The sequence below is a fragment of the Eschrichtius robustus genome, chromosome X (assembly GCF_028021215.1).
Source record: "Eschrichtius robustus isolate mEscRob2 chromosome X, mEscRob2.pri, whole genome shotgun sequence".
Lineage (NCBI taxonomy): Eukaryota > Metazoa > Chordata > Mammalia > Artiodactyla > Eschrichtiidae > Eschrichtius > Eschrichtius robustus.
The window spans coordinates 50,227,458-50,252,454 of record NC_090845.1 but is presented as its reverse complement, the minus strand read 5'-3'; the positions used below and the strand labels follow the sequence as shown (position 1 = coordinate 50,252,454).

Genomic DNA, 24,997 nt, shown 5'->3' with positions numbered 1-24,997 from the left:
TGAAGGGGTCAGGTATAATGTAGTTGTCTGTTCTCTGTCAAACAAAGGGCTACAAATGCTACACTTTGCTCTTTATTTTCAGGCTCAAGTCAGCTAGAGGCACACAACAAAGCAGAGGACAGGAGGCGGCCCAGCCCCAAGAGAGGTGCAGGTGTGGTGGGGATCCAAGGCAGCTTGTTTCTCAGGCATAGGTGGTGACATACTGGGGCCCCATGTTCCCAAAGTAGGAACGTTCCCACTCACTCATGAGCTCGAAGTGCACAGGACGGCGACAGAAGTTGCAGGCAGCTATAGATACATCCTGGAGGGGCAGCCCCACCTCAGTCCAGGCTGCCAGCAGCTTCTCTGAAGGTAGTGAGGGGAAGGGAGGGAAATAATTGGTTAGAGTAGGTCTTAATCCCTGTGTCACATTACAGATGTGCCAAGATATTGATCCCCTCAACTCTTTGAGATGTCTTGGAACCAGAAGTATCCTCCTCAGTTTGCTCCACTGTGTGCTATGAATGTTAGCATTTGTGTATGGGTGCTGTGTTGTATAAAAGTTTGAGAAGCACTCATGTGACATAATTTGAAGCTATACTGGCCTGGCCTGAACCAAGCCCTAAGTACAGGACATGCTGTGGCTCAAGAAGTGAATCCATCTAGTTGGAAACTCCTAGCCTGGTGAGGAAGATGACACTGACACTACCCACACAGTGTCGTCAGTATTGTGACCTGGGAGCCTGGGGCAAGGGTTTTTCCTAGAGGGAGTGGGAGCCCAGAGGACAGAACCTGACCTTGCTGTCAGAAGTACCTCAGTTGTGTCTCTGTCCCTGGCTTTTTTTCATGCCTACTCCCTGTGTGATCTCATCTAGTTTTATGGCTTTAAATACCATCTGTATGCTGAATGATTCTGAAATTTTCATCTCTAGCCCAAAGCTATATCCTGAATTCTAGACTTGTATATCCAATTGCCTTTCTATATCTCCACCTGGATATCTAGTAGGCATCTGTAACTTAACATGAGCACAACTGAGCTACTGATCTCCATACTCTCCACCAAGTCTACCCTACTTTCAGCCTTACCCATCTCAGTTGATGGCAATTCCAGTTGCTCAGTACAAAAATGTTTGAGCCATCCTTTATTTTTCCCTTTCTCTCCTACCATACATCCAGTCTATCAACAAATACCATTGGCTCTACCTTCAAAATCTGACCACGTCTCATCACCTACAGTGCTATTTTCAGGTCTGAGCCACCATCATTTCTTAACCCAGAATATTACAGTAGCCCCCTAATGGATCTCCCTGCTCCCAGTCTTTCTTTCAGTCTATTCTCGACATAGAAGTCAGAGAAATTCTTTTAAAACCTGAATCAGATATGTTACTACTCTGCTTAAATCCTTCAGAAGGCTCTCCATTTCGGAGTTAAAGCCATAACCCTTCCAGTGGCCTATAAAACCCTACACAGTCTAGCCCACATTGCCCCTCCTCAGTTTTCTGTCTCTTTCCCTCTTGCTCACACCACTCCATCCACACTCATCTACTTATTGTTCTTCAAATACAGAAGGAATACTGCTGTGTTAGGGTCTTCCTTGTCTTAGGCTGTTCTCTCTGCCTGGCATGCCCTTCTCTTAGATTTCTGCCCAGCTAACTCCTTCACCTCCTTCATATCTTTGCTCAAGTGTCACTTTGGTGGTCTCTACCCATAACACTCCATTTAATGCTACAACCCTCCTCCAAGCTAGCCCATGTACACCCCCCCAACCAGCACGTTCTATCCCCTTTTTCCTGCTCTATTTTTTTCCATAGTGCTTAGAACTACCATGCTATTTAATTTGCACTTACTTTTTAAAGTGTTTTTTGACTATCTCCTTCCACTAGAATGTAAGTTCCAGAAGGATAGGGAATTTGTGTCTGTTTTGTTTACTACTGGATCCCCAGCACGTAGAACAGTGTCTAGCACACAGTAGATACTCAATACATATGTGTCGAAAGAATGAAGGAAAGGATGCCTGATTAAGTCTAGAAGATGAAAAGAAGTAAACCAGAGTAAAGGGTGAGGGAGGGCATTCCAATCAGAAGGGAGCATCATTAGCAAAATCTCAGAGGTAAGAGGCTAGAGCAAAATGAGGGAACTATAAATCATTCAGTGTAGCTGGAGAAATAAAATGAATGTGGGCAAGAAGTGAGGGCATAGAGATCACCATGTTGAAGGCACTGAATGCCATGCCAAGGAGCTTTGACTGTTCTCCAGGCCAGTTGTCTCCAATTTGGGGGCTTATACATCCTATTAGTATAAAAGTTGTAGTATGTACCTCCAATGTATGTATTTTTATATACTATATACATATATCATTGTCACTCTATATATTAGAGATCAGTATCAGTCATGCTTAATTTCCTATTTTTTAAGATAAAAAGTAAACATAAAATGCTAATAAATCCCCTTACCCTATGGATCATCTTGCATACCTCACCTTGGAGACCACTGCTCTAGTCTAGACAATAGGGAAAAATGAAGAGGTTTAGGCAAGAGAGCTATATGGTCAGATTTTTAGAAAAATCCCTCTAGTGGTCAATATGGATAAGGGATTAGAAGGAAGCAAGAGAGAAGCAGGAAAATTAGTTAGGAAGAAATCACATTGACATGGCTTAAAGAAGTGGCAGTGGAGAAAAGACATTTGAGAGCGATTGTAGAGAACATTTGCAAGATTTCATGATGGGTTGGCTATGACATTGAAGGACTGACTGGTGGAGTCATGGTGGATGCCTCTCATATTTCTTTTCTGCAAAAGCCCAGCATAAATGGACACTTGGAGAACTGAGAGTACTGAGAGGTCTATAATTGAAGCCTGGAGCAAGTGAGAGGACTGAGCAAAAGGTCCAGAAGTCTAGATCATCAGCTCACAGAGGTAGTATATAGATCTAGTGGTATGAGCATGGATGTAGAAACAGACTCTCCAGTTCAAATCTAATAGCTGTGTGACTTTGGACCAGTTATTATATATTTTTATGCCTCAATTTCTACATGTATAAAATGGAAATACTAATAATACCATCTCTACCCCATGAGGATTAGATGAGTTAATACATGTAAAGTGTTTAGAACAGTTCTTGGCACATGGTAAGTACTTAATAAATGTTGGCTAGCATTATTTGATGTTTTTAAATGAATGAATGAATGGCGCCTACCTGTCTTGTCTTCCCGGGACTCATTCTGCCTATGCTCCAGACAAACAGAATGACTGTTGCCCATGCATGCCCTCTGTTTTCCTATCTCTAGGTCCATGCTCGTGGAATTCCCTTATTCTGGAATGTCCTTACACCATACCACATGTACTTCAAGGTGCAGCAGGACTTCCTTACCAATAAAGCCTCTTTAATTTCACCCTTCCTATACCCTCTCTAGCCATAAAGGAGCACTCTCCTTCCAGTTCCCAGAGTACTGGAATCATCACACTGGACCAGTACGATCCATGTTTATGTCTGTCTCCTTTGCTATACCATCAACTGCCTATGTGTCTTTCACCCAACAGACCTAGAATGAGAACCTGCTCTATGCCAGGCCCTGCACCCAACAGGAATCCAGTAAACTTTAGGTGAATTGACTAAACTGACATCTTTCAGAGAGCACCGAATCCTAACCACTAGACCACCAGGGAGCGTCTAAACTGGCATCTTTCAGGATAAAACCCAAGCTACTCAGCTCTACAAGCCTCTAAATCTTGTGTTGTCTTTGCGGGTTCATAGATAAACACTCCCCTCCACCACTCCATTCTTACTACCCTACATTCCAGTAACACCTGCTTATTGTTCTTGATAAGTCCCAGGCTACTTCTCACCCTCCTCCTTGCCTTTCTTCATGCTCTTCCTTCTGCTAGGAATACCCCTTCTACACCTTCTTTCTTCTCTTGGTCCAATACCACACAGCTTTGTAAGACTCAGCTCAGGTGTCACCTCCACTAGGAAGCCTGTCTTGAATCCCACAGGTTGGGTCAGGCCGCTCCTCTCTGCTCCCACAACTCCCCCATACATTGTCTTTGTTGAACTTTGATCAGCCCTTGAAGTCATTGTTTGGATCTGCTATGATCTCCTCAACCAAACTGAAGCCCTATGAGTATAAGGACTGTTTCTCATTCATTTATGACCCTAGTATAGGGTCTGGCACATAATAGATGTTCCAGGAATATATTTTTAAACTGAATGGCATCCATTCTCAACTTCTTCACATACTGGGGCTGAAGGGAAGGAGAGTACTGTAGGCACCCATGTTGAGGACTTACCCACAAAGTCTTCCATCATCTGAGGGCTGTGGTGGGGGGAGGGTGCCAAGCGCAGCAGCTCCTCACCCCGGGGGACAGTTGGGTAGTTGATGGCTTGCACATAGATGCCATGCTTGGAGAGCAGGAGATCACAGATCCTGCTGTTCAGCGCTGCATCACCCACCTGGGCTCAGGAGAAAAGGCTGTCAGTATCTGCCACCCCGGCATCACTATCACTAGCTCCATAAAGTAGGTGGAGGGAGCCAGATCAAGGAACACCACTGAATTTTGGGACATATTTTTTCATAAGAGGCTTAGTCAGTGGCAAGCCTAGAATTTCCATCAAGGAGTTGCTCAGAGGCAGCAAATTTGAGATACATGTACCTCAATGTTCATAGCAGCACATACACACACACACAGTGGAATATTACTCAGCCATAAAAAAGAGTGAAATATTGCCATTTGTAGCAACATGTATGGACCTGGAGAATATTATACTAAATGAAGTAAGACAGAGAAAGACAAATATTGTATGATATCACTTATATGTGGAGTCTAAAAGATAATACAAATGAATCTATAAAGAAAACAGACTCACAGAAAACAAACTTATGGATGCCTAAGGGGAAAGGGAGGAGGGGAGGGATAAATTAGGAGTATGGGATTAACAGATACAAACTACTATACATAAAATACATAAGCAACAAGGATTTACTACATAACACAAGGAACTATAGTCACAGGGAACTATTAAATATATAACACAGGGAACTATTACTATCTTGTAATAACCTATAATGGAAAATAATCTGATATATATATATATATAACTGAATCACTTTGCTGTACACCTGAATCTAACACAGTATTGTAAGTCAACTATACTGCAATTAAAAAAAAAAAAGAAAGGACGTGGAGGTGGCACTAGGGACCTTGTCTTGAAGCTGTTGGCAGAGCAAGCATACTTAGCTAGTATGTTAATTTGGGGTGGTTCTGGGTAAGAAGATAAACCCCCCTCCCTAGCCACCTCTGGGGTGCTGTCACTGGGTTAATTAAAGAAACATATTTACAAAAGCAGTCTTTCAAGGGAACATTGGGTTAGCCCAAGAACAGTGACCATTCTCATCCATAAAGGTCACAAAAAAATTGTCCTTACCATACCCCAGCTTACCGACACACACAAATAGATGTCATTTAAGAAAGAATTAGCGGTCCATTTTTTTGGTTAACATTTTTATTGGAGTATAATTGCTTTACACTGGTGTGTTAGTTTCTGCTGTATAACAAAGTGAATCCGCTATACATATACATACATCCCCATATCTCCTCCCTCTTGCATCTCCCTCCCACCCTCCCTATCCCACCCCTCTAGGTGGTCACAAAGCACCGAGCTGATCTCCCTGTGCTATGCGGCTGCTTCCCACTAGCTATCTATTTTACGTTTGGTAATGTATATATGTCTATGCTACTCTTTCACTTCATCCCAGCTTACCCTTCCCCCTCCCCATGTCCTCAAGTGCATTCTCAACGTCTGCGTCTTTATTCCTGTCCTGCCCCTCTGTTCTTCAGAACCTTCTTTTTTTTTTTTTAGATTCCATATATATGTGTTAGCATACGGCATTTGTTTTTCTCTTTCTGACTTACTTCACTCTGTATGACAGTCTCTAGGTCCATCAAAAGAGTCATGTACCACAATGTTCATTGCAGCTGTATTTACAATAGCCAGGACATGGAAGCAACCTAAGTGTCCATCGACAGATGAATGGATAAAGAAGATGTGGCACATACATACAATAGCGGTTCACTTTTAAAGGCAGTAAACACACACATAGTTGGGAATCCAAAGTAACAGCTAGCCCCATGGCTTTTGATTCTCTATTTTCTGACTTCAGTTCTCCGTTAAGAAATACATTTCACACCATGACCGTACTATACACACATACACATAAACGTGCATATACGCAACTGAAACAAATTTCTTATAAAACGATACCCTTACTATGTGTGATGTGCTCCAACATTTCCTATTCTATTTCTTCTATTTTTTAGTGCTAATCATAACCCACCAAACTGACTTTGTGACCCATTAATGGTCTTGATCCACAGTCTGAAAAAACTGAGGGTCAGGACAGTCTAATAAGCATGAGATAATAGCTAATGCAAAATAAGCATGAGATAATGCAAACAAAAAAAAAGACTGGCTAATCCAGAATGACTGATAATTTTTCAAAAAGGGTAACAAAACTGGCAATAAGGAGGATGGTTAACAAGAAAGCAGAATTGACAGGGACAGGTGCCGGTTTGCTGGGTGTGAGAAGGCTCCCAGAAGAGATAGGTGAAGAAGGCAATGGGCAGTGTGGGGCTCTCACCCGAATGGGGATGATGTGACTGGGGCATGGGATGACAGGAAGGCCTCTGTCCATTAGTAGCTGACGCATGTGCTTGACATTGCGCTGGTGGGCCCGCCTCAGGGCTTGGCCCTCCTCTCCCTTGAGCAGCCGCACGGATTCCAGAGCCCCAGAGAGCACCATGGGAGGCAGTGAAGTGGTGAAGATGAAGCCAGCAGCATAGGAGCGCACCATGTCCACCAAGTCACGGGTGCTGGCGATGTAGCCGCCCACACAGCCAAAGGCCTTGCCTGGAGACAAGGAGGAGAATGAGGAGGATATGCACAGACCCCATTATCAATCCCCCAAGGAACAGAGTCATGCACCAGGTAGCACAAGGAGGTATACCAAAAGCTGGAGCTCCAGACTCCCTTCACAGGCCTCTGTTCATCTCCCCTGTCCATGACAAGGCAGACAGAGCTGATAATTCTGCTGCTTTGAGATAGGACTTTCAAGCCCTGCCATATGCAATGACTAGATACGCAGGAGCTGGGTGGGGACCATCAACTGGTTAGGCCCAAAAGTGGAGCTAAAATGAAGCTTAGGGCTGGGGTGGGGGAGGAGTTTAGAACCACAACTCTCCACTCACTGAGTTGAACTTGGCTATTTGGCCTGGCTCAGGGGTCTTCTCAGAAAACCCTCCCAGACTTTCTCAGCAACTCTGCAGTGGGGTGGGAGTGGGAGGAGAGAATCCAGGAGTTCCATAGCCTGGGGCTGTAAATTCTACCTGAATAGCTCCTGCAGTTTTGGGGAGGAGGAAGAAAAGGGTCTTCTAGGGGCTTCCTTTCTGGATTGTATATAAGGCCAACCCAAGGGACTCACTCACCAAGAGTTCCAGAGATGATGTCAATCTTGTGCATAATTCCATCACGCTCCCCAATTCCAGCACCCCGGGACCCATACAGTCCTACAGCATGAACCTCATCCACGAAGGTCAGAGCCCCATACTGGTGGGCCACATCACACAACTCCTCAAGGGGACAGATGGCACCTGAGCAAAGACAACAAATAGAGGTAGATCATAACCCTTCCCCAGCTCCATCTCCAGCACAGAATTTGTGACCCATGACTACTTTAGGTTGGGAAAGGAGGTGGGTGTGCACTGTCAGTTGGGGCTATGCCAAACCTCTTTATATGTGTTGACTAATTTCACCCCACTCCCACCCAAGCTGTGTGTGTGTGTGTTTTCCCCAGCCTGTGATTAAGGCTTGCCTCTCTTTCTATTTTTACTTCATTCTGATATCTGTCATCTTGTTTATGCTATTTGCCAGCCTCTCTCTGCTTCTTTTTTTTTCCATACAAGTCTGTGTATTTCCATCTAGGATTGGCACTAGCCTATATGATGCCTTTGTTTAAATAAATTGAAAAACAGTAACCTTTTGCTCCAAGTTAATGTAGTCCTGATTTTAGATCCTGCTCACCCCCTCAGCCAAGTACTGTTGGCAGCCCTGTCAATATTGTTATTCTTCACTGGTCCTCCCTATTTCTGTCTTTCTGGCTTTTTGTCACTATCTCTCTTTTTGTGGCTATTTCCATCTTTGTTTCTGTGTCTCTATTTTTCTATCTCTGCCTTTGTTTTTCTCTCTCCTCTCCCCTTCCTCCCTCTGTCTCTTTGTCAGTGTCTCTCTCACTCCCTCCCTCACCTTCCTCTCTCACTTCTCTCTTTCTTACTGTTTGTGTCCCTTTTTTATCTACCTTTCTGACTTCAGACTTTTTTTCTCTATATCTTTGTCTCTTTCTGAGTTTCTTTGTGCCTCTGTTTCTGTCTTTTCTGTGTCTCGGTGGGAATATATTTCTTTCTCATCTCTGTCAATGTTGTTACCTGAGGGCCCCCACCCACAGACTCAGTCTCAGTATACTGAATGAAAGTGAATTAGAAGTAATCTGTATGTTCCTGTACATTTTCCATGCAGATTTACCATTTTTCCCTGTTATTCTAGACATCTTCTATGCTGATAGTCGTTTATAAGGTCTTCAAATGGCTGTGAATCTCATGTATAGACTTTTTGGCCAGTCTACATATACAAGAACCACACTTCTGCCATTCCGCATCCCTGGAAACTAATGGTACAGGGAGTTGGAATACAGAAGAAACTTCTTCTGGTGGGAACAGGGACTCCAGGCCTGGATTAAAGTATATGAGCTGGGACAACAGGAGGGGAGAAAACCACAGGAGTTGGAGCCCAAGACAAAGAGGACAGTGTGATGGCTCAAGCATCATTTCAGTGGGAGGAATTCAGCCCTATGGTTGACAGTTTAGGCAGGGTTTCCACCAAAAGAATAAGGAACCATTCATTTGCAAATGTAAGGAAGTAGAATGGTTCCAACATGGCTTTCACTACAGAAATAATGAATTAGAGGGAATTCCCTACTGGTCCAGTGGTTAGGACTCTGTGCTCTCACTGCTGAGGGCGCAGGTTTGATCCCTGGTCAGGGAGCTAAGATCCCACAAGCCGTGCAGTGTGGCCGAAAAAAAAAAAAAAAAAAAAAAAAAAGAATGAATTAGAGTAGTCTCAGTGGTAGAAATATAATCATTGTTAGTTGTAGAACTGTGAAAGACGGCATGACAATAAGTTCATTATATAAATTAACTTACTTAAATTCTCGCAGCTACTCTATTATTATCATCTCCATTTTTAAAGGTAAGGCAACTGAGACACAGAGCAATTAAGAAACTTGCCCAAGCTAGTAAGTTGTCATGCTGGGACTTGAACATGGATAGTTTGGTTCAACAGCCTGTGCATCACCATTGCTTGATGTGATGGCACTTACATTGGCTAAATCAGAGAATACAGTGGACTCTCCTTTGTTTCACTTGGAAAAGTGACAAGTTGAAATGAAGTGAGGACCTCTTCCTTTTAATAAATCCAGAAGGTTATGCCTAAAACCCATGATTTCTGCTTAAAAGGGACAACAATAGAATGATTTGAGCATTGTTTCAGTTGGGGAAAGAAAAGAGGTAGGAAGATATTGGACCCTGAAAAATCTCCCAGGCAATGGTTTGTGAAATTTTCTGTTGCAGAAACCAGACACTGGGATGACAGATTTGCACTTCTAATGGAGGGAGTGTCATGTGAAGGAATTGGAATCGTACATCCTAGGGTTCAGGTACTCACTTTGGCACCAATTTACTGAGCCAACCAAGACAAATTGTGTACTGTCTCTGCACTTTAGTTTCTTAACCTTTGAGATCAGTGTAATAGCTGCCTCCATCCTTTGGCATTTACTGGCTGTGTGACCTAGGGCAAGTCACTTCACTTGTTTATGTCTCAGTTTCCTCTTATAAATAAACAGAAATAATGATAGCACCTACCTCATAGAATCATGGTGAAGATTAAGTGAATTAATACATGTAAAATACTAATAATTTTGCTTGGCACATAATAAGCACTCTATAAATGTTAGCTGTTATCATTATCATCATAGTTTTTGTGAGACCAACTTTAGTAAACATACACTCACACATATACATACCATCCATGGAGTGAACAGTCTCAAAGGCCACAATTTTGGGTTTTTCAGGGTTGGACTTCTTTAGAAGTTTCTTCAGGTGGTCAGGGTCATTGTGCCGGAAGACAAACTTCGCTGCTCCACTATTGCGGATACCTTGGATCATTGAAGCATGGTTGCCTGCATCTGAGTAAATCTCGCACCCTGAAGAACCAGATGCATAATGCTTAAGCTTCTGTCCCAGTGTTCACACTTCAACCTCAGGATTGACCTGGCAGGGACAGAGAGCCAACCCTTTCCTCCCTTTAAAGACTCTGCTCTGCTTCTCCATCCTCTGGAAGCCTTTGTAACACCTCTTCCTCTCTTGGAAGAACTCCTCTGCCCTGAAATTCTGACCCCTACACTCTTCCCTCCAGGCATTTCTAACTCTGGTCTGGCCTTTGACTATCTTGAGGTGGAGGAAATTTGAATTTCCCAAGAAGCTCCAGAGTTTCCTGAGGACAGGGCCTATTTTCCTTCTCCTAGACACCAAGATTAAGCCTTGGAAAGGAGTTTATCCCAGGGAATGTTTGCTGATTTGGACTGATGCTAGATTCTTCCTGATCTAGATGAAATCCCACCTCTTCCAGGTATCATCCCGCTGCTTATAGTTACAGGGTAGACACTCATCAGACTTTCACAATTTGAATCATAAGCTCATGACAAGTCAGAGCTGGAAGGGCCATTGGTGACCATGGAATCTAATCCCTTTACTGTACAAGTGAGGAAGCTAATGTCCAGAGAGGGGAAGACCTTTCTCTAGGACCTGAGGAATGCAGGGTTTTTTACTGGACAATGCTGGGGGAACAGGTAGAGATGGGACGTTGGTGGATGGAATTGATTCCTGGGCCCCAAAAACTGCACTGACATCAAGGAACTGTGGCCTTTCATTAGAGTAAGGGATCACTTCTACCTGTGGAAATCAGGCATGACTTCCTGGAGGACCTGCTGTGAAAGATAAGTAGACTGGGAGTTTCTAGGGAGCAGGAGCCACATCTTTTTATCTTTCTGTTTCTGGTACCCAGATTAAGGCTAAGTGTACTTTAGATGCTAAGCAAACCTTTCCTGAATGAATGGATAAAAAACCAAATTCCTGATTTTTAAGTGAGTGAATGAATATATGAATTAATATATTACTGAATGAAAGAGTGAGAGGAGGGGTGTCAAAAGATGAGCCTGAAGAGATAGGTAGAGGCCAGATTTTGAGGGCTTTAGAAAGCATTATAAAGAGTTTGGATTTGGTCCTAAGGGCAGTGAGGATCTATTAAAGGGTTTGGGGCAGGAGAGTAACAAAGATAGGTTTGCATTTTAAAAATATGATCTGATTGTTGTGAAGAATATATTGTAGGAGGGCAAAGGTGAAATCAAGAAAATGATGTTGGTCTAGGTGAGGATGGTTGCAGAGGAAATGGAAAGAAGTTGAATTCTAATGGCTGAAGAGGGGGCTCACTGAAAACATTCCCAAAGATGTTGGCTTTAGCTGGGATTATGTGTGATCTCGGAAAAAGTTTCTGAGAAGCAGTGGAGGTGTTCACAGTGTGCTGAAAAATCGACAGGAAGTGAGGAAGTGGATAACAAGTGTGGAGACTTCTCTCAAGCAGTTTGCCTGTTATAAGGAGGAGAGAGAAGGGCAGTATCTAGAGAGTGATGAGGGAAAAATTTTTTTTTGAGATGCAAAAGACTTCAACATTTTTAAAGAGAGGGAGAGGCTAAAGATACAGGAGGGAGAGAGAGAACTCATAGATCAAGGTTCCTGAAGAGGTAGAGGACACAGAGCACCAATGTAAGAATTAGTCAACAAGAAAAAGGGCACCTCTTCTACTGTGACAGGAGAGAAGGAGAGAGGAGAGGACATGGGGGAATGCTCATGAGTCTATAAGTAGTTTGAGGCAAGAAGTTGAGGACATTACTGCGTGGGGTCTTCTATTTTCCGTGTGGTAGGAGGTGAAGTCGTTTGCTGTGGTTGAAGGTGAGGTGGAGGTGTAAGAAGGCTGAGGAGAGCGGGGTTTGGCAAAGTTACCTTGGAGACTTGGAGAGCTGACTATGAAAACAGGATTGCCAGGCAGCATAGAGGACCTGGTAGAGGTTGGGGATCATGAATTTTTAGTGGCTCCCATCTGAGCAATTATATAAGACCAGGATTGACATAAAGAAGGTAGAGAGTTATATTCATCCAGGGTTGGGCTATGATGGAAGGATGACAGGCATATTAGTTGAAGACATTATTGGCTAGAGAATGGGGGAGTGGGAAGATGGGATTCAGATGGAATCTAGTGTATAAGTGAAGGGATTGGCTTTAGGCAGAAGGAGAGATGCGCTTTCAATTTGTAGAAGGAAAGAATGAAAGAAGGGTACATGAACAGTCAGATGAATTTGTGGATTTGGTGGCTATAAGTTAAAGGAGCTCCTGTCTGGTGGCTTCTGTTTTCTTTGTGTTGTAAGATGTGAGGTTATTTGCTAAGAGTGAAGGAGGAGGTAGCTACAGGTTTTAGAAGGGGGAAGAAAGTTTGAAAAAGTTGATGTAGGGACATAAAAGGACTGTTTATAAGTGTTAAGAGTGCAGTTGAGTTGGGAAATGATAAATTTATGATGTTACCCTTCTGTGACGTTGGGATATAGTCATCCAGTGTTGAGGAGATGCAAGGTTGGTTAGAAGGAAGGGCAATGGGAGCAAGTGAACTCAGAAGACAGGGAAGGAGTGATGGAAGCAGTAAACCTGGATGCTGTAGTGCAGGATACCACCCACTGAACAAAGCTCAGGCCCCAGGCTTACCTGGCAAGATCTTGGCCAAGGTGAAGAGAGTAGAGTCATTGGCCACAAAGCATGAAGAGAAGAGCAGGGCTGAGTCCTTCTGGTGCAGCTCAGCCAGCTCTTGCTCCAGCTCAACATGAAACCTGCTGGTACCCGAGATGTTGCGGGTGCCACCAGCTCCAGCTCCATGACGCTGCAGGGTCTCTCTGACCAGGAGAAAACAGAGGGGGGACAAGGAGAAGAAACTCTTGTCAGATTCTGAGGAACTGGGGAGGTTTCTCTTCCTTGAAGGGGGTCAGTATTGACTTAGTGATTCTCTATGAGCTGTGTCCTATATGACCAAGTAGAGGGGAGGCTGGGGACAATGGGGAGAAATGGGCCTTCCTTCTCAGGCTGAAAGCACTCAGGGATGGAGGGAGAAGCCAGGTTGAGCTTGATTAGCTTGGAAGACCTTCTAGAGGAGTTCGCACATCATCTCTGGTAATACTCATTCTGCAGCCAGAGTAAGAACTCATAGAGAGTGGGCCTTGCTCGGTTTCTCATCCTTTCCTTTGTAGCACTGGACACCAAAGAGTTTGGAAAACATGGCTTGTTGACTTAGTCCATGTCTGAGGATTAGATTTGCTGGAGGACCTTGGACAAAAGGGGTGTTGCGTGGAAACAAGGTTTCCACTGTCAGCTCTGCCTTTTCCTTCCATGCGTGGCTTTGGCTCTTCTCTGGATGTCTCCCCACAGCTCATGGCTCAGACCCTACTACTCACTGTGTGGCTTGCAAGACCCGAGGGTGCCGGCTCATGCCCAGGTAGTCATTACTGCACCAGACAGACACATCCTTTGAAGCCACAGATGCCTCAAAGAAGTGTTCAGCAAAGGGGTATGCATCAGCCCAGCGGTTCACAGTCTTGAAAACACGGTAGGTGTGGTCCTGTTTCTTCTCCATGATCTTGTTCCTAAAAAACTGGTCATAACCAAAGACATGGTTTCCTGCAGGAGTAGAAATGGGGATGAGAAGAATTCATTTTAAATGACTTCCTGGCTAGTCCATATTTTATTCATGCTGTTGATTTGGTGTTCTCCAATTCTCTTTCCATTTATTCATTTATTTGATCAGTCATTAACTTACTGGGTCACATTAACTCTCTACTATCTCATTCAACCATCCCTTTGCTTACTCACTGGCTCATTCACTTAGTAATTTATTTATACATTCACTCAGGCTTCCTACACTTGGCATGGCCTCATCTCTTTTCCCAAGGTTAGTATGGCACCCTCCTTACTAGAATCACTACTTCTAGTTTCAGTGGAAGAATATTGATAGGTCTAGTTTCTAGTCATAGCTCTGGCACTTCCTAGTTGTGTGATCTTGAGCAAGTCATGAATCCTCTTAGTTTTAATTTCCTCATCTGTAGAATGGGATTAATAATATCTTCCATGCAGAATTGTGACCATCTGATGACAAACAGAATGTAGTACACCCAAACTAGTGTCTGGCACATAGTAGTAGTATTGTGATTATTGTAACATAGTAGTAGTAGTAATAATAATAATAATAATTTTAAATAATATTATTATAGCCAACATTTAATAAGTGCCTATTACATCTAATACCCTCTCTTAGGAATGTATAAATATTATTTTATTTATTCCTCATAACAACCCTATATGGAAAGTTCTATTAGTATCTCCATTTTACAAGTGCGGAAACAGAGGCTTATGGAGGTTAGGTAACTTGACCAAAGTCATACAGCACATAAGTGGCCTACAAATAAGTGACCTAGAGTCTACTTCTTTAACCATTACCACTACAAAATGGAGCAACCCTACTTTTAGGATAAATTGAAATAATGTATGCCAGTGGGCTTGTTGAACTCCAGAACTCTATCCATGAGACAAAAATCATGATTGTTTCAGATGGCAACTTATATGGTAGGGGTGTAAATTGGAAACATCTTTGCTGCGGGGATGTTTGGAAATATGTACCAAAAGTTTTTAAAATGCACATGCTGACATACCTAGGGGAATATTTGCAGCATGTTTAACAGAAAAATTGATATCCAGAATTTATGTTTTAGAAACTCTGAACAATTACTATGGAAAGTTTTAACCCAATAGAAAAGTGGGCAAAGAATATAAACAGACAATTCAATAAATGTAGAAAAAGATGCTTAATCGGGGAAAATCAAACTGCAAAAACAAATTTTCACTCATCAAATTGATAAAGATTTTAAAATGTGATAATACTAAGTGCTGGAGAGCGTGTGAGAATATGGATTCTCTTTGATAACTGGTACACCACTTTGGAGGACTAATTGGCAATATTTATTAATATTGAAAATGTACACACCCCTATGTCCTGAGAATTGTCACCTCTTAGTGTCTATTCTAGAGGAACACTTACCTATGTACATGAAAAGGTACATTCAAGGATGTTTGTTGCACCTCTGTTTGTAATAGGAAAAATTGGAAGCAACCCAATAGAGGAATAGCTAAATACTCTCTAGTACAGCCACACTAAGTCTAAGATAATACTATATATTATCTTTGGATACATTTATATGTATGTAAAACCAACATACAATGTAGAGTGGAAGAATACACACAAAAAATTGGAAACAATTACCTGAAATATAGGTGCTTGGTTAACTAAATGATGTTGCATTCATGCTACAGAACACATTTCAACCATTAATAATTATTATGCAGCTCTATGTTTAGGGACATGGAATAATGCCCATGACATATTGTTAAGTGAACAAAGCGTAATAACAAACTCCAGGTGGAATAAGATCACATTTCTAATAAAAACATGTGTGTGGAGGGAAGTGTAGTTTTGTGTGTGTGTGTGTGTGTGTGTGTGTGTGTGTGTGTTTAGTCATAGGAAAATATCTGGAAAAAGTATGACAAAAAGCTAATGGTGGATGGTGGAACTCTGAGTGCTTTAAATTTCCCTTTTTATATTCTTTTTATATTGGGAAAATAAAACAAATTCTATTATGAAAAATGAATATAAACACATATAAGAGAGGGGAAAAAGGCTCTCTGCGAAGGATGAGAGTTTTTGAGGGAAACATGGAGAAGAAATAATAGGAATACACCTAATATTTAATGAAGCTTCATAACAAGTTAGAAGCACTTCCATAAGTGTAATTTTATTTCCTTCTCATAATAACTTGAGTTATTAAAATCTCACAGGAGGTAAGTGACTTACTTTCTAAAGCATGCAGATACAACAAGTGCCAGCATTAAAATTTAAACTCAGACTCCCTTTGGCTCTAAAGTGCTTCCTTGCCATTGCCTCTACTGTGTCAGAAACCCTTTCAGCATTCCTTCCATATTCCTACCCCTTTTACTTCCTCCTCAGCAAACTCACCAGCCATGTTGTTCTGAATCAGGTGCGTGACCTTCTCTGAATTTTTCTCTGACTCCTGGGGACTGAAGAATGGCTTCCTCAGGCTGTTTGAGGCCAGGAAGATGGGCAGGTCTGAGAAGGAGTATAGGATTCATTGGCCATGAAAAAAGGGGGGAAAAGGAAAGCATGTGATATCTTCTTTAAACGCAATACAACATATAAAAATTCAAGGTTAGGAAGTAGGGAAGCCTTGTGCAGAGAGAAGAAATATTCTGCAAAGTGAGCCCTTTCTCATCTCCCCAAGTGGAGACTTATATGTCAGAAAACCATCCATAGGCTGAATTACACTTCTCTTCACTAGGACTTTCCCTTGGGTGAGATAACTGGAGCAGCAATGCTCCAGTTAGATGCAGGGCTGTGTACCTTACTCTTCGTTTCTGAAAGTCATTAAAATTCAATTTTGAAATTTTTACTCTTAATTATGTCCCAAAAGGGTCTATGAAAGATGTTGACTGTATGGCCAACTCTCAAGTGTGGCCAACTCTCAAGTGTGGCCTTCAGTGGTCTGCACCAATTGAGTTCACCTGGGCTCCATACCCTTCTAAAGAATGTACCTGCTTCCAAAACTCACTCTTTTATGCAAATCCAGATTGTCATAGAGTGGTATTGCTTAAATGTGGGAGCCCAGCCTGTTGGAGTCCATTTAGCCACTTGGGAGAGAGGAGGCAGAACTCTAGAAGGCTCATTTTAGACTAATAGCTAAAAGTTACAGAAGCATGTATGTGTGTTGGGGAGGGTGCATTTCAGTGCACAGTCTATGCTATTGAGTACTATGGTTCCCCTGGAAAAGACTGGACTTCCATCATGAAATGTATACTAGCTGCCCTGAGCTGCCTAGCTCAGGATCGTAATAAAGTGAAATCAAGCATTAGGTGTAGAGGTTACATGAGGTGGAACTTAACTCCAACCTGTCTTGAAAGTCTTCACATCCTCCTGGACTTCTGGGGCTGCCTTCTGCACAATTTTACTCTTCCCATCCTGGAGTTCCAACAGCATGAAGGGACAGTGGCTCTTGGCCCAAGATGGAGAGTCTATGCAAAGTTAAGAGAGTAAGTGGCAGTGAGCTTCTAGCTGTAAGTTTAACAGTGGTCACTAAGAAGTACTATATCTCAAAGCTCTATCTCAGGCTATGGTAGAGACACAGAGATGGATGTATCTGGTCCCTAGGGGAGTTCCTGAGTTGTTGGGAATGGCACATACTGAAGACACATTATGAACAGTGCTGGGATGGGAGGGAGGACATGGGCTAGAAGAGGAAAGGGACATGACCCAGAATTGGATTTGGACAGGCTGGAAGTCTAGCTAGACTTCATAGAGGAGATGATGCCCAAGTTAAATGTTGCATGAGAAGTATGAGATACTCTAGTAAAGATAATGGGAGAGAGTCATTTGACAGGTGCAAAGACACAGAAACTTAAGAAAACAGAGTTAATCCAGACAACTTTAAGTAGTTTCAGCATGACTGGAGTATATAGAATGTGAGGGGCATGAGAGTGAAACTCCTTTTAGAGATACTGCCAGAAGTCAGAGGCCAGTGTATTTTTAGGCAAGCTCATTCTTCCTTGATACTTTTCACATGAACCCTTCCAATTATTAGGTAATGATGACCAGTATGACTTGGAACCTTATCTCTAGGACCCAGACATTCTCCCCCATTTGCCAGCAGTGACTTCTTACCCCCTCCAGCCTTGGTTGCCTTAAGGTGGATTTGAGAACAGGTTGTTCCTTGGGTGGCCAGGATGGGACAGCGTCCAATACCAAACAGGAACTGGTGAGTCTTAATCATCTTGCCCAGGAGGGCTGTGGGGCTCCGGATAAGCACTGGGCAACGCTGTAGCAACATGGCTGCTGCCACCCTCTTGAGCCCGAAGTTCTGCATAAGATGTGGAAGAGATGAGATTCCACCATGAAGACCTGGCTGAAAGCCAAGGGTCATTCTTGTGTTTGATCCTTTGCCTTTAGCTTCTCACCCAGCTTGCCTCCCTCCCCAGAGATGCCTTTATTGTCATTTCAGGGTAAGAACTTTCCAAATATTAAAATGTACTAATAAGGCATCAGAGAGGAAGAAACAGGAAACTGATCATTAGACAAAAGAGGTGAAGAAAAGAGTTCCCACTGGAGGTCAGAAAGCCTGAATTCTGATTCAGACTCTGCCACTGACCCCCTCTGTGATAGTAAGGATCATTGAAGTGTGATTGTGTGTGGCAGGATGAGAGTTGACAACCCACCAACCCTTTGATCAACACTTAAGGCTAAGACTCTCTCTAAGAATATTGGCCTCAGCCAAATGAAGATTCAACTTGCTAATGCAGACAGATGCCATTGACCAGGGCTCATGAGGCTTCACTCAGAGTGTTTCCTGAGCAGGCCCAGTCAGAGAGACAAGGAGCTTGAGGCCATAGGTACCAGCTTAAGTAGATTCAGGGAATAGGACAAAAGGGCACCATGTGCCACCAGACAGGTATTTTACTGCCTTTGGATTTTCTCCTGGATTTTGGAAAAGCAGATAGAGATGTAGGTGAAAGCAAGACCCAAGGAATCTGGGAAACAAGTCTATGGGTGAATGAAAGAGGCAGAGGCTAAGACAGAGGAGAGAATCAGGGTGGGGAGAATATAATAAAAAAATACACATAGTAGGCATTCAATAAATATTTATTGAATTTGGGAGTAAATTAATGAATGAGCAGGGACTCAAATGGAGGAAAGAGAATAGAGGAAGAGTCATAAAGAAAGAAAAATTAGGAAAGATAAAAGGAGGAAAGTAATAGAGAACAAAGGTGCAATGGTAGTAGTGGAGTTACAACAGAAATTGCGGGAGAGAGAAAGATCAAAGCCAGAGGAAAGGGGACAGGTAGAGATAAGAACAGGGAGAAGAGGACTGATCCAGAAAAGCAGAGGACAAGAGGATTATGGGAAATACAGAAGGTAGGGAAAGAGACTGAGATGAGAGAAAGAGAGAATGAAAGAGAGAAGATGAGAGAAGAGAGAGAGAGAAACAGAGCAGAGGTAGAGTTAGAGACAGATAGACAGAGGGACAAAAAAGGGATATGAGGCGAAATCAAGGAGCATGGAGGAATATACAAAGACTCAGAATACTGAGAGCAGGAGAGGAGAGAATCCAGCAGAGGCAGAGAGTCAGTCAGGCACAAAGGTAAAGGAGAAATTCTATCAGAGATTGTGTGGGTGGGGGAGAACAACAAAGAAGAGTTAGGGGAAGAGGATCTTGGCCCTCCCTACTGAAGGAGATGAGAGTGAGACTGAGTTAGAGCTAAGATCAAAGGATAGAGACAGAGAGATGGCTATTGCGGGTTGGGGGTTGGGATGAGGGAGGGCTGAGACATATAAAGGCAAAGAGAGCTAGACATAGCAAGAGGGAGAAATAGATTAAAAGAAAAAGGACAAACTAGAGATCCAGCATCAGAGGGTGAGACAAGATATGGGACAGGATAATGGGAGAGAGATGGAGGAATGTGGCAAGACTAAGGCCCTCCCACCACCAGGAGAGCTACTTAGTAGAACCTAACAACACCTCTAGTATTTAAGGCTTTATGTTGTGGGGGGAAAAGTGGACAGGAGGAGCTCGTGGCCATGTCATCATATGACAACCTCCTTCACCTCTTACAGAGCAACACCCCTCCCTTCTAGATCTCATAGAGCAAACACCCTCTTCCTAACTCACAAAGCAGCCTCTTCCCCTTGTTCCACCCCAGAGCAACCTCCCTCCAACTCTCACAGGCTGTCATAAGAGCATAGGTTGGTATGTGGGGTAGGGTGTGTGGGTCCTGAAATTGGAAAAGGCCAAGGGGTGTTGAAAGGACTAATGAAACTCATGTTAAGACTTTAAGAAAGTGCCTAAAAGAAAATCTTAGCTTTTCTTATTTCAATTCCAGTTCCCCAGCTCCTTGTCGGACGTTCTTGGAAAGTCACTTCCCCTCTTTGGGTCTCAGCTTTCATCAACTGTCAAATGTAAGGTATTTATGTCTACCTCATATGATAGGTAATGAATTGGATTTGATGCCTACCTTATATCTGGAGATATGAGTTTCCCTTCTCCTGCCTTCCTGCAAAAGCTAAAGTGCTTGGGACTGAGCCTGCAGACCACAGATAAGGCTCCCAGAGTTTATCACGTTTAGGGTCTGACCACTCCCCAAGCTGAGACCAGGGTGTGGAAGAGGAGAGGAGTTCCTTTCTAGAATCATGTCTGTGCATCTGGCTGGGGCTGACCCTAGCTATTGGTGGTGAGGGGGGCGGATGGCCCAGGGAGAGGAGGCAAAGCAGATGGCCAGGTTCCAGGCTCCTGCAAATTCCTTTCCCCAACATTAACAACAATAATGACAACATTGGGGTATGTAATGTGAAGAAAAACCCCCAAGATTGGAAGCAAAGTCCAGTCCTGCCTTGGGATGATGGTGAATCCCACCCCCAGGTATAAAAACAGAAGTTCAGTACACACATCATCTCTAAGGGGCTTTTAGCCATGATATTCTCAGGGACCTGGGAAAATATAGGCTACTTCTTGGAATTTGTTGAATTATCAAGTTCTTTCAAGCTTCAGTTCCAGTTTCTCTGTTCTGACACTCCTTTCCTGGAATTTGCCCTGCCTCACTCTGCCTGCCCATCTTGGGCTCTGTTTCCATTCTATCTTACTACCTATCATGAGACTGGAGTGAGTAAAATCGAATCAAAGGAGTATTTTAGGCAATTTAGGGTATTAAGAGCACAGCTTCTGGAGCCAGACTACTTGCATTTGAATCCTGGCTCTACCACTCACTAGCTCTGGGACATTAGAAAAGTCATGTCTCTGCTCTATGTCTTATATCTTTAAAATGTAGATAATAACAAGGACAATCTACTTCACAGGGATGTTGTGAAGATTCAGTAAGATAATCTATATAAAGTATATAGAAGAGTGCCTATCCTAGAGTAAATGCTGAAAAAGTGTTATCTGTTATTTTTTATATTCTACATTTTCTATGTAGGGAAAGTGAAGGTATAGCCAAGGGAAGTAACATCATGAATACACCAGACCAGGTCTGGAAAGCTGATTCTAGTCTCAATCTTGATTCTTGTCCTGATTCTGTTACAACTTACTATATGAACTTGGGCTCTGTATTTTCCCTCTCTGGGCCTCAGTTTCTCCAAAAACATTGGACTAGATAGCTCCATAGATTCCGTCTGGTTCTAACAGTCAAACACTCACAGAGTTCTCACTGTGCCATACCCCTTTGTAAATGCTTCACATACATTGACTTATTTAATCTTCATGACAACCCTGTGAGTTATATACTAATATCAACTTTATTTCAAAGATGAGGAAACTGAGGGCCCAAAAGATTAAGTAACCTGTTCAGGTCACAGAGCTACTAAGTAGGAGAACCAGGATTTGAACCTAGTCAATCTGGTTCCAGAGCCTACTAACTTAACCACTGTGGATCTATGATTCTAATATTACTACACATTATCCTGATTGAGAGCCTGACTCCAGGCCTAAATCTACTCTCCTACACTAACAGGTCCCTTTCTGGGACACTTGATTTTGAGTTGTAACCAATGCCTTTACCACAGGAACAGATTTCTAACTGAAGCGGAATTTCAGGCACTGGTGAACATTCATTCATTCGTACATTCATTCATTCCATTATTTAACAACTTATGCACCAATCTTTGCCAGGGTCTTCTTAAAACAATGCTTTTACCCAAGGAGAAAACTGTGAAATTTTGGGCCAAGTGATAGAACATTACTAGAAGATTTTCCCTACACCTTAAAATCCTCTCTCGTGTCAGCAGCCAATCTGCAGTCCCAGAGATCAGAGGGGCCAACCACAACTCTACCCCAGCAGAGAGCCAGAAACCACTCATTGCAGCGTTCCTCGATCCCTCTCTCCCCTTTGTGGCCTGCTTTGAAAGAATCAGTTAAGTCTGGAGGGGATGTGGTCACTTCTCTTCAGGAGTTGGAAGCATCAGGATTTACTTCCCTTCCTAGCACCCTCTCCCCATCATGGAAGAATCATAAAGAATTTTAGATTCCTGGAATCAGAATCAGAAATTCTTAGAAACAAACATTTAGAAGACCATGAAATCAAACTTAGAAGAGGTTGTGGAAATCATAGGCCAAGCCCTTTTTTTCAAAGGGTGAATGATTTGCCTCACAGTGAATTAGGATGAGAAAACAAATCAATTGACTTTCAGCATAGGGCCCCATTCTTCTCCCACCGTCTCTCCTTATTTCTGCTAATTATTCATCTCTCAATTCCCTCAAATCTCTCCCTTCCCAATTCATCATTCCCACCACCCCACATTCACTTTGTTTTCTCTCCCTACCTCTGGCCCTCTGGGGTCTGACCCATTGAGCTCTGCTGTCAGCCAAGGAGAGAGAAGGAGTCAAAGTGAGGGAGGAATGGAGAATTGCCAAAAAAAAAAAAAAATACCAAGACCTCTTCCTGGGAGACAGAGAAGGAATGGAAGAGATAGAAAACAGCGAGACTGAGAGATACAGAGTAGAAGAAAGAGATGGAAAGGGAGAGAGAGATTTAGAGGAAAAGATACATATAGACCTCAGACGAAGGAAAAATAAGAGAAAGCTAGAGTGTCAGAGAATGATGAAGTAAAGTGAGTGATCTTGAAAACTAACAGAGGAGAGGAAACAAGGGGGAAAAAAGACAAAGGAAAGCTGAAAACTGGGAAAGACAGGAAGAGACATGGGGGGGGACAGAAAATGACAGAGTGACAGATTCTAAGGAACATACAAAGTCAGATCTATTCAAGCCAGAGAGTCAGCATATACAGCCTTGAGGTGGGCAAGCAGACCAAGAAAGAGGGCACCAGGCTGAAAGCAACACTTACCTGTTGCCCTGCACTGAGGACGAACGAACGACGGGTTGAGTGCTGTGGGTCAGGACCTGGTTTTTATCCCTTCTCCCTTGGCTTAGCTCCACCCACCCCGCCTTCTGCTGGCCTGGCCCTGCATTGGCCCCAGAGGTATCTCAGGCCCTTGCTAGAGATAAAACCCAATGTAGTCCCCTCTTGTCTCCCCCCTCACCCAGCACCGGCTCTCCCCTCTCTATTTTCTTTCCCTTCTCCCTCTGGAGTAGTAAAATGAGTTTGCTGGGCTTTGGAATTAGACCATCCCTATATGGCTATGGCACCTTGAGCAAAACCATCTATCTCTCTGACCCTCATTTTCCTCAACTATAAAAGGAGGTCAGTAAAAGTCAGAAGCAACTGTAGCACAAGAGGGAAGGGCTCTGTAACAGTTAGCTTCCATAGATGACATCCAGGTCATTGTAACAATTCAATAACATCATGTACAGAAAACACAACACAGTGCCTGGTCCAAAGAAATAACAGCTAATGTTGATTGAGTGCTTACTATGCACCTTTGTTAAGTGCTTTACATGGATTAATTTAGCCCATCCTCATAAGGACCTTATGAGAAAGGTACTATTATTCCCATGTTACAGATGAAGAAACTAGGGCTCAGAGAAGTGAGACAACTAACTGATAATTACCCAGATAGTAAGTTCAGAGTCCAACTATGAACTCAGGCAGTCTGGTTCCAGAACCTATACTCTTTAAGCACTATTCTCCCTTTCAGGATATACAGTTAAAAATTTGAAGTTCTCTATTTCCTCTTTTTATTACCAACTCCTTATCCCTTTGTAATTTTCTTCTCCTCACTATCTTCTCTTTTCCTTCTCAATCCTAAGGCAGTAGGACTATGTCGTAACCAGGCAATTTCATCTGTGGAGCAGATTATCATCATTAATAGTATATTAACATAAATGGAATCATACTCTATAATGATCTGCAATTTCCTTTTTTTCCATTTGACCACATGGCAATATGCCATGTAGGTCTTTCCATATAAATTCTTTATTTTTCGTGGAGTCATACTATTCAAGAATCTGAATGTTAACATAATTTATTTAAACACTACTTATTAATGGAAATTTAAGTTACTTCCAGGGATTTCTCCCCTCCATTATGAATAATGTTGCAATAAATATCTTTGGGCTTATGTGAGGATATTTTTTATATGGTAGCATCAAAAAAAAAATTCCTGGGTCAAAGGATATATAGACATTAAAATTTTTGATACTGCTAATTTGCCCTATACATTTGCTATACATCCCCATTAATGGTGCATAAGAGTATGTGTGTCTGCACCGGTCAGAATGGCCATCATCAAAAAATCTAGAAACAATAAATGCTGGAGAGGGTGTGGAGAAAAGGGAACACTCTTGCACTGTTGGTGGGAATGTAAATTGATACAGCCACTATGGAGAACAGTATGGAGGTTCCTTAAAAAACTAAAAATAGAACTACCATACGACCCAGCAATCCCACTACTGGGCATATACCCTGAGAAAACCATAATTCAAAAAGAGTCATGTACCAAAATGTTCATTGCAGCTCTATTTACAATAGCCAGGACATGGAAGCAACCTAAGTGTCCATCATCGGATGAATAGATAAAGAAGATGTGACACATATATACAATGGAATATTACTCAGCCATAAAACGAAACGAAATGGAGGTATTTGTAGTGAGGTGGATGGAGTTAGAGTCTGTCATACAGAGTGAAGTACGTCAGAAAGAGAAAAACAAATACAGTATGCTAACACATATATATGGAATCTAAGGAAAAAAAAAAAGGTCATGAAGAACCTAGTGGCAAGATGGGAATAAAGACACAGACCTACTAGAGAATGGACTT

General features: G+C 42.6%; 1 protein-coding gene across 2 annotated transcripts; it reads right to left on the bottom strand.

The window, feature by feature from the left end:
- Positions 1–69: 69 nt before the first annotated feature.
- ALAS2 (5'-aminolevulinate synthase 2) lies at positions 70–23,152 on the bottom strand. 2 transcript variants are annotated; one of them, XM_068533255.1, is made up of 11 exons: positions 23,124–23,152; positions 17,958–18,198; positions 17,189–17,311; positions 16,242–16,352; positions 13,633–13,855; positions 12,893–13,077; positions 10,105–10,284; positions 7,457–7,621; positions 6,613–6,881; positions 4,265–4,427; positions 70–345 (listed from the first exon to the last, which is right to left on the bottom strand). In XM_068533255.1, the coding sequence occupies exons 2-11, from the start codon at positions 18,157–18,159 to the stop codon at positions 182–184; spliced, it is 1,785 nt and encodes a 594-aa protein (XP_068389356.1). In that variant the 5' UTR covers positions 18,160–18,198; positions 23,124–23,152; the 3' UTR covers positions 70–181. The 2 variants fall into 2 exon arrangements, with proteins under 2 accessions (XP_068389356.1, XP_068389357.1); XM_068533256.1 differs by having other exon boundaries at positions 17,958–18,153; positions 23,124–23,142.
- Between the last annotated feature and the right edge of the window lie 1,845 nt (positions 23,153–24,997).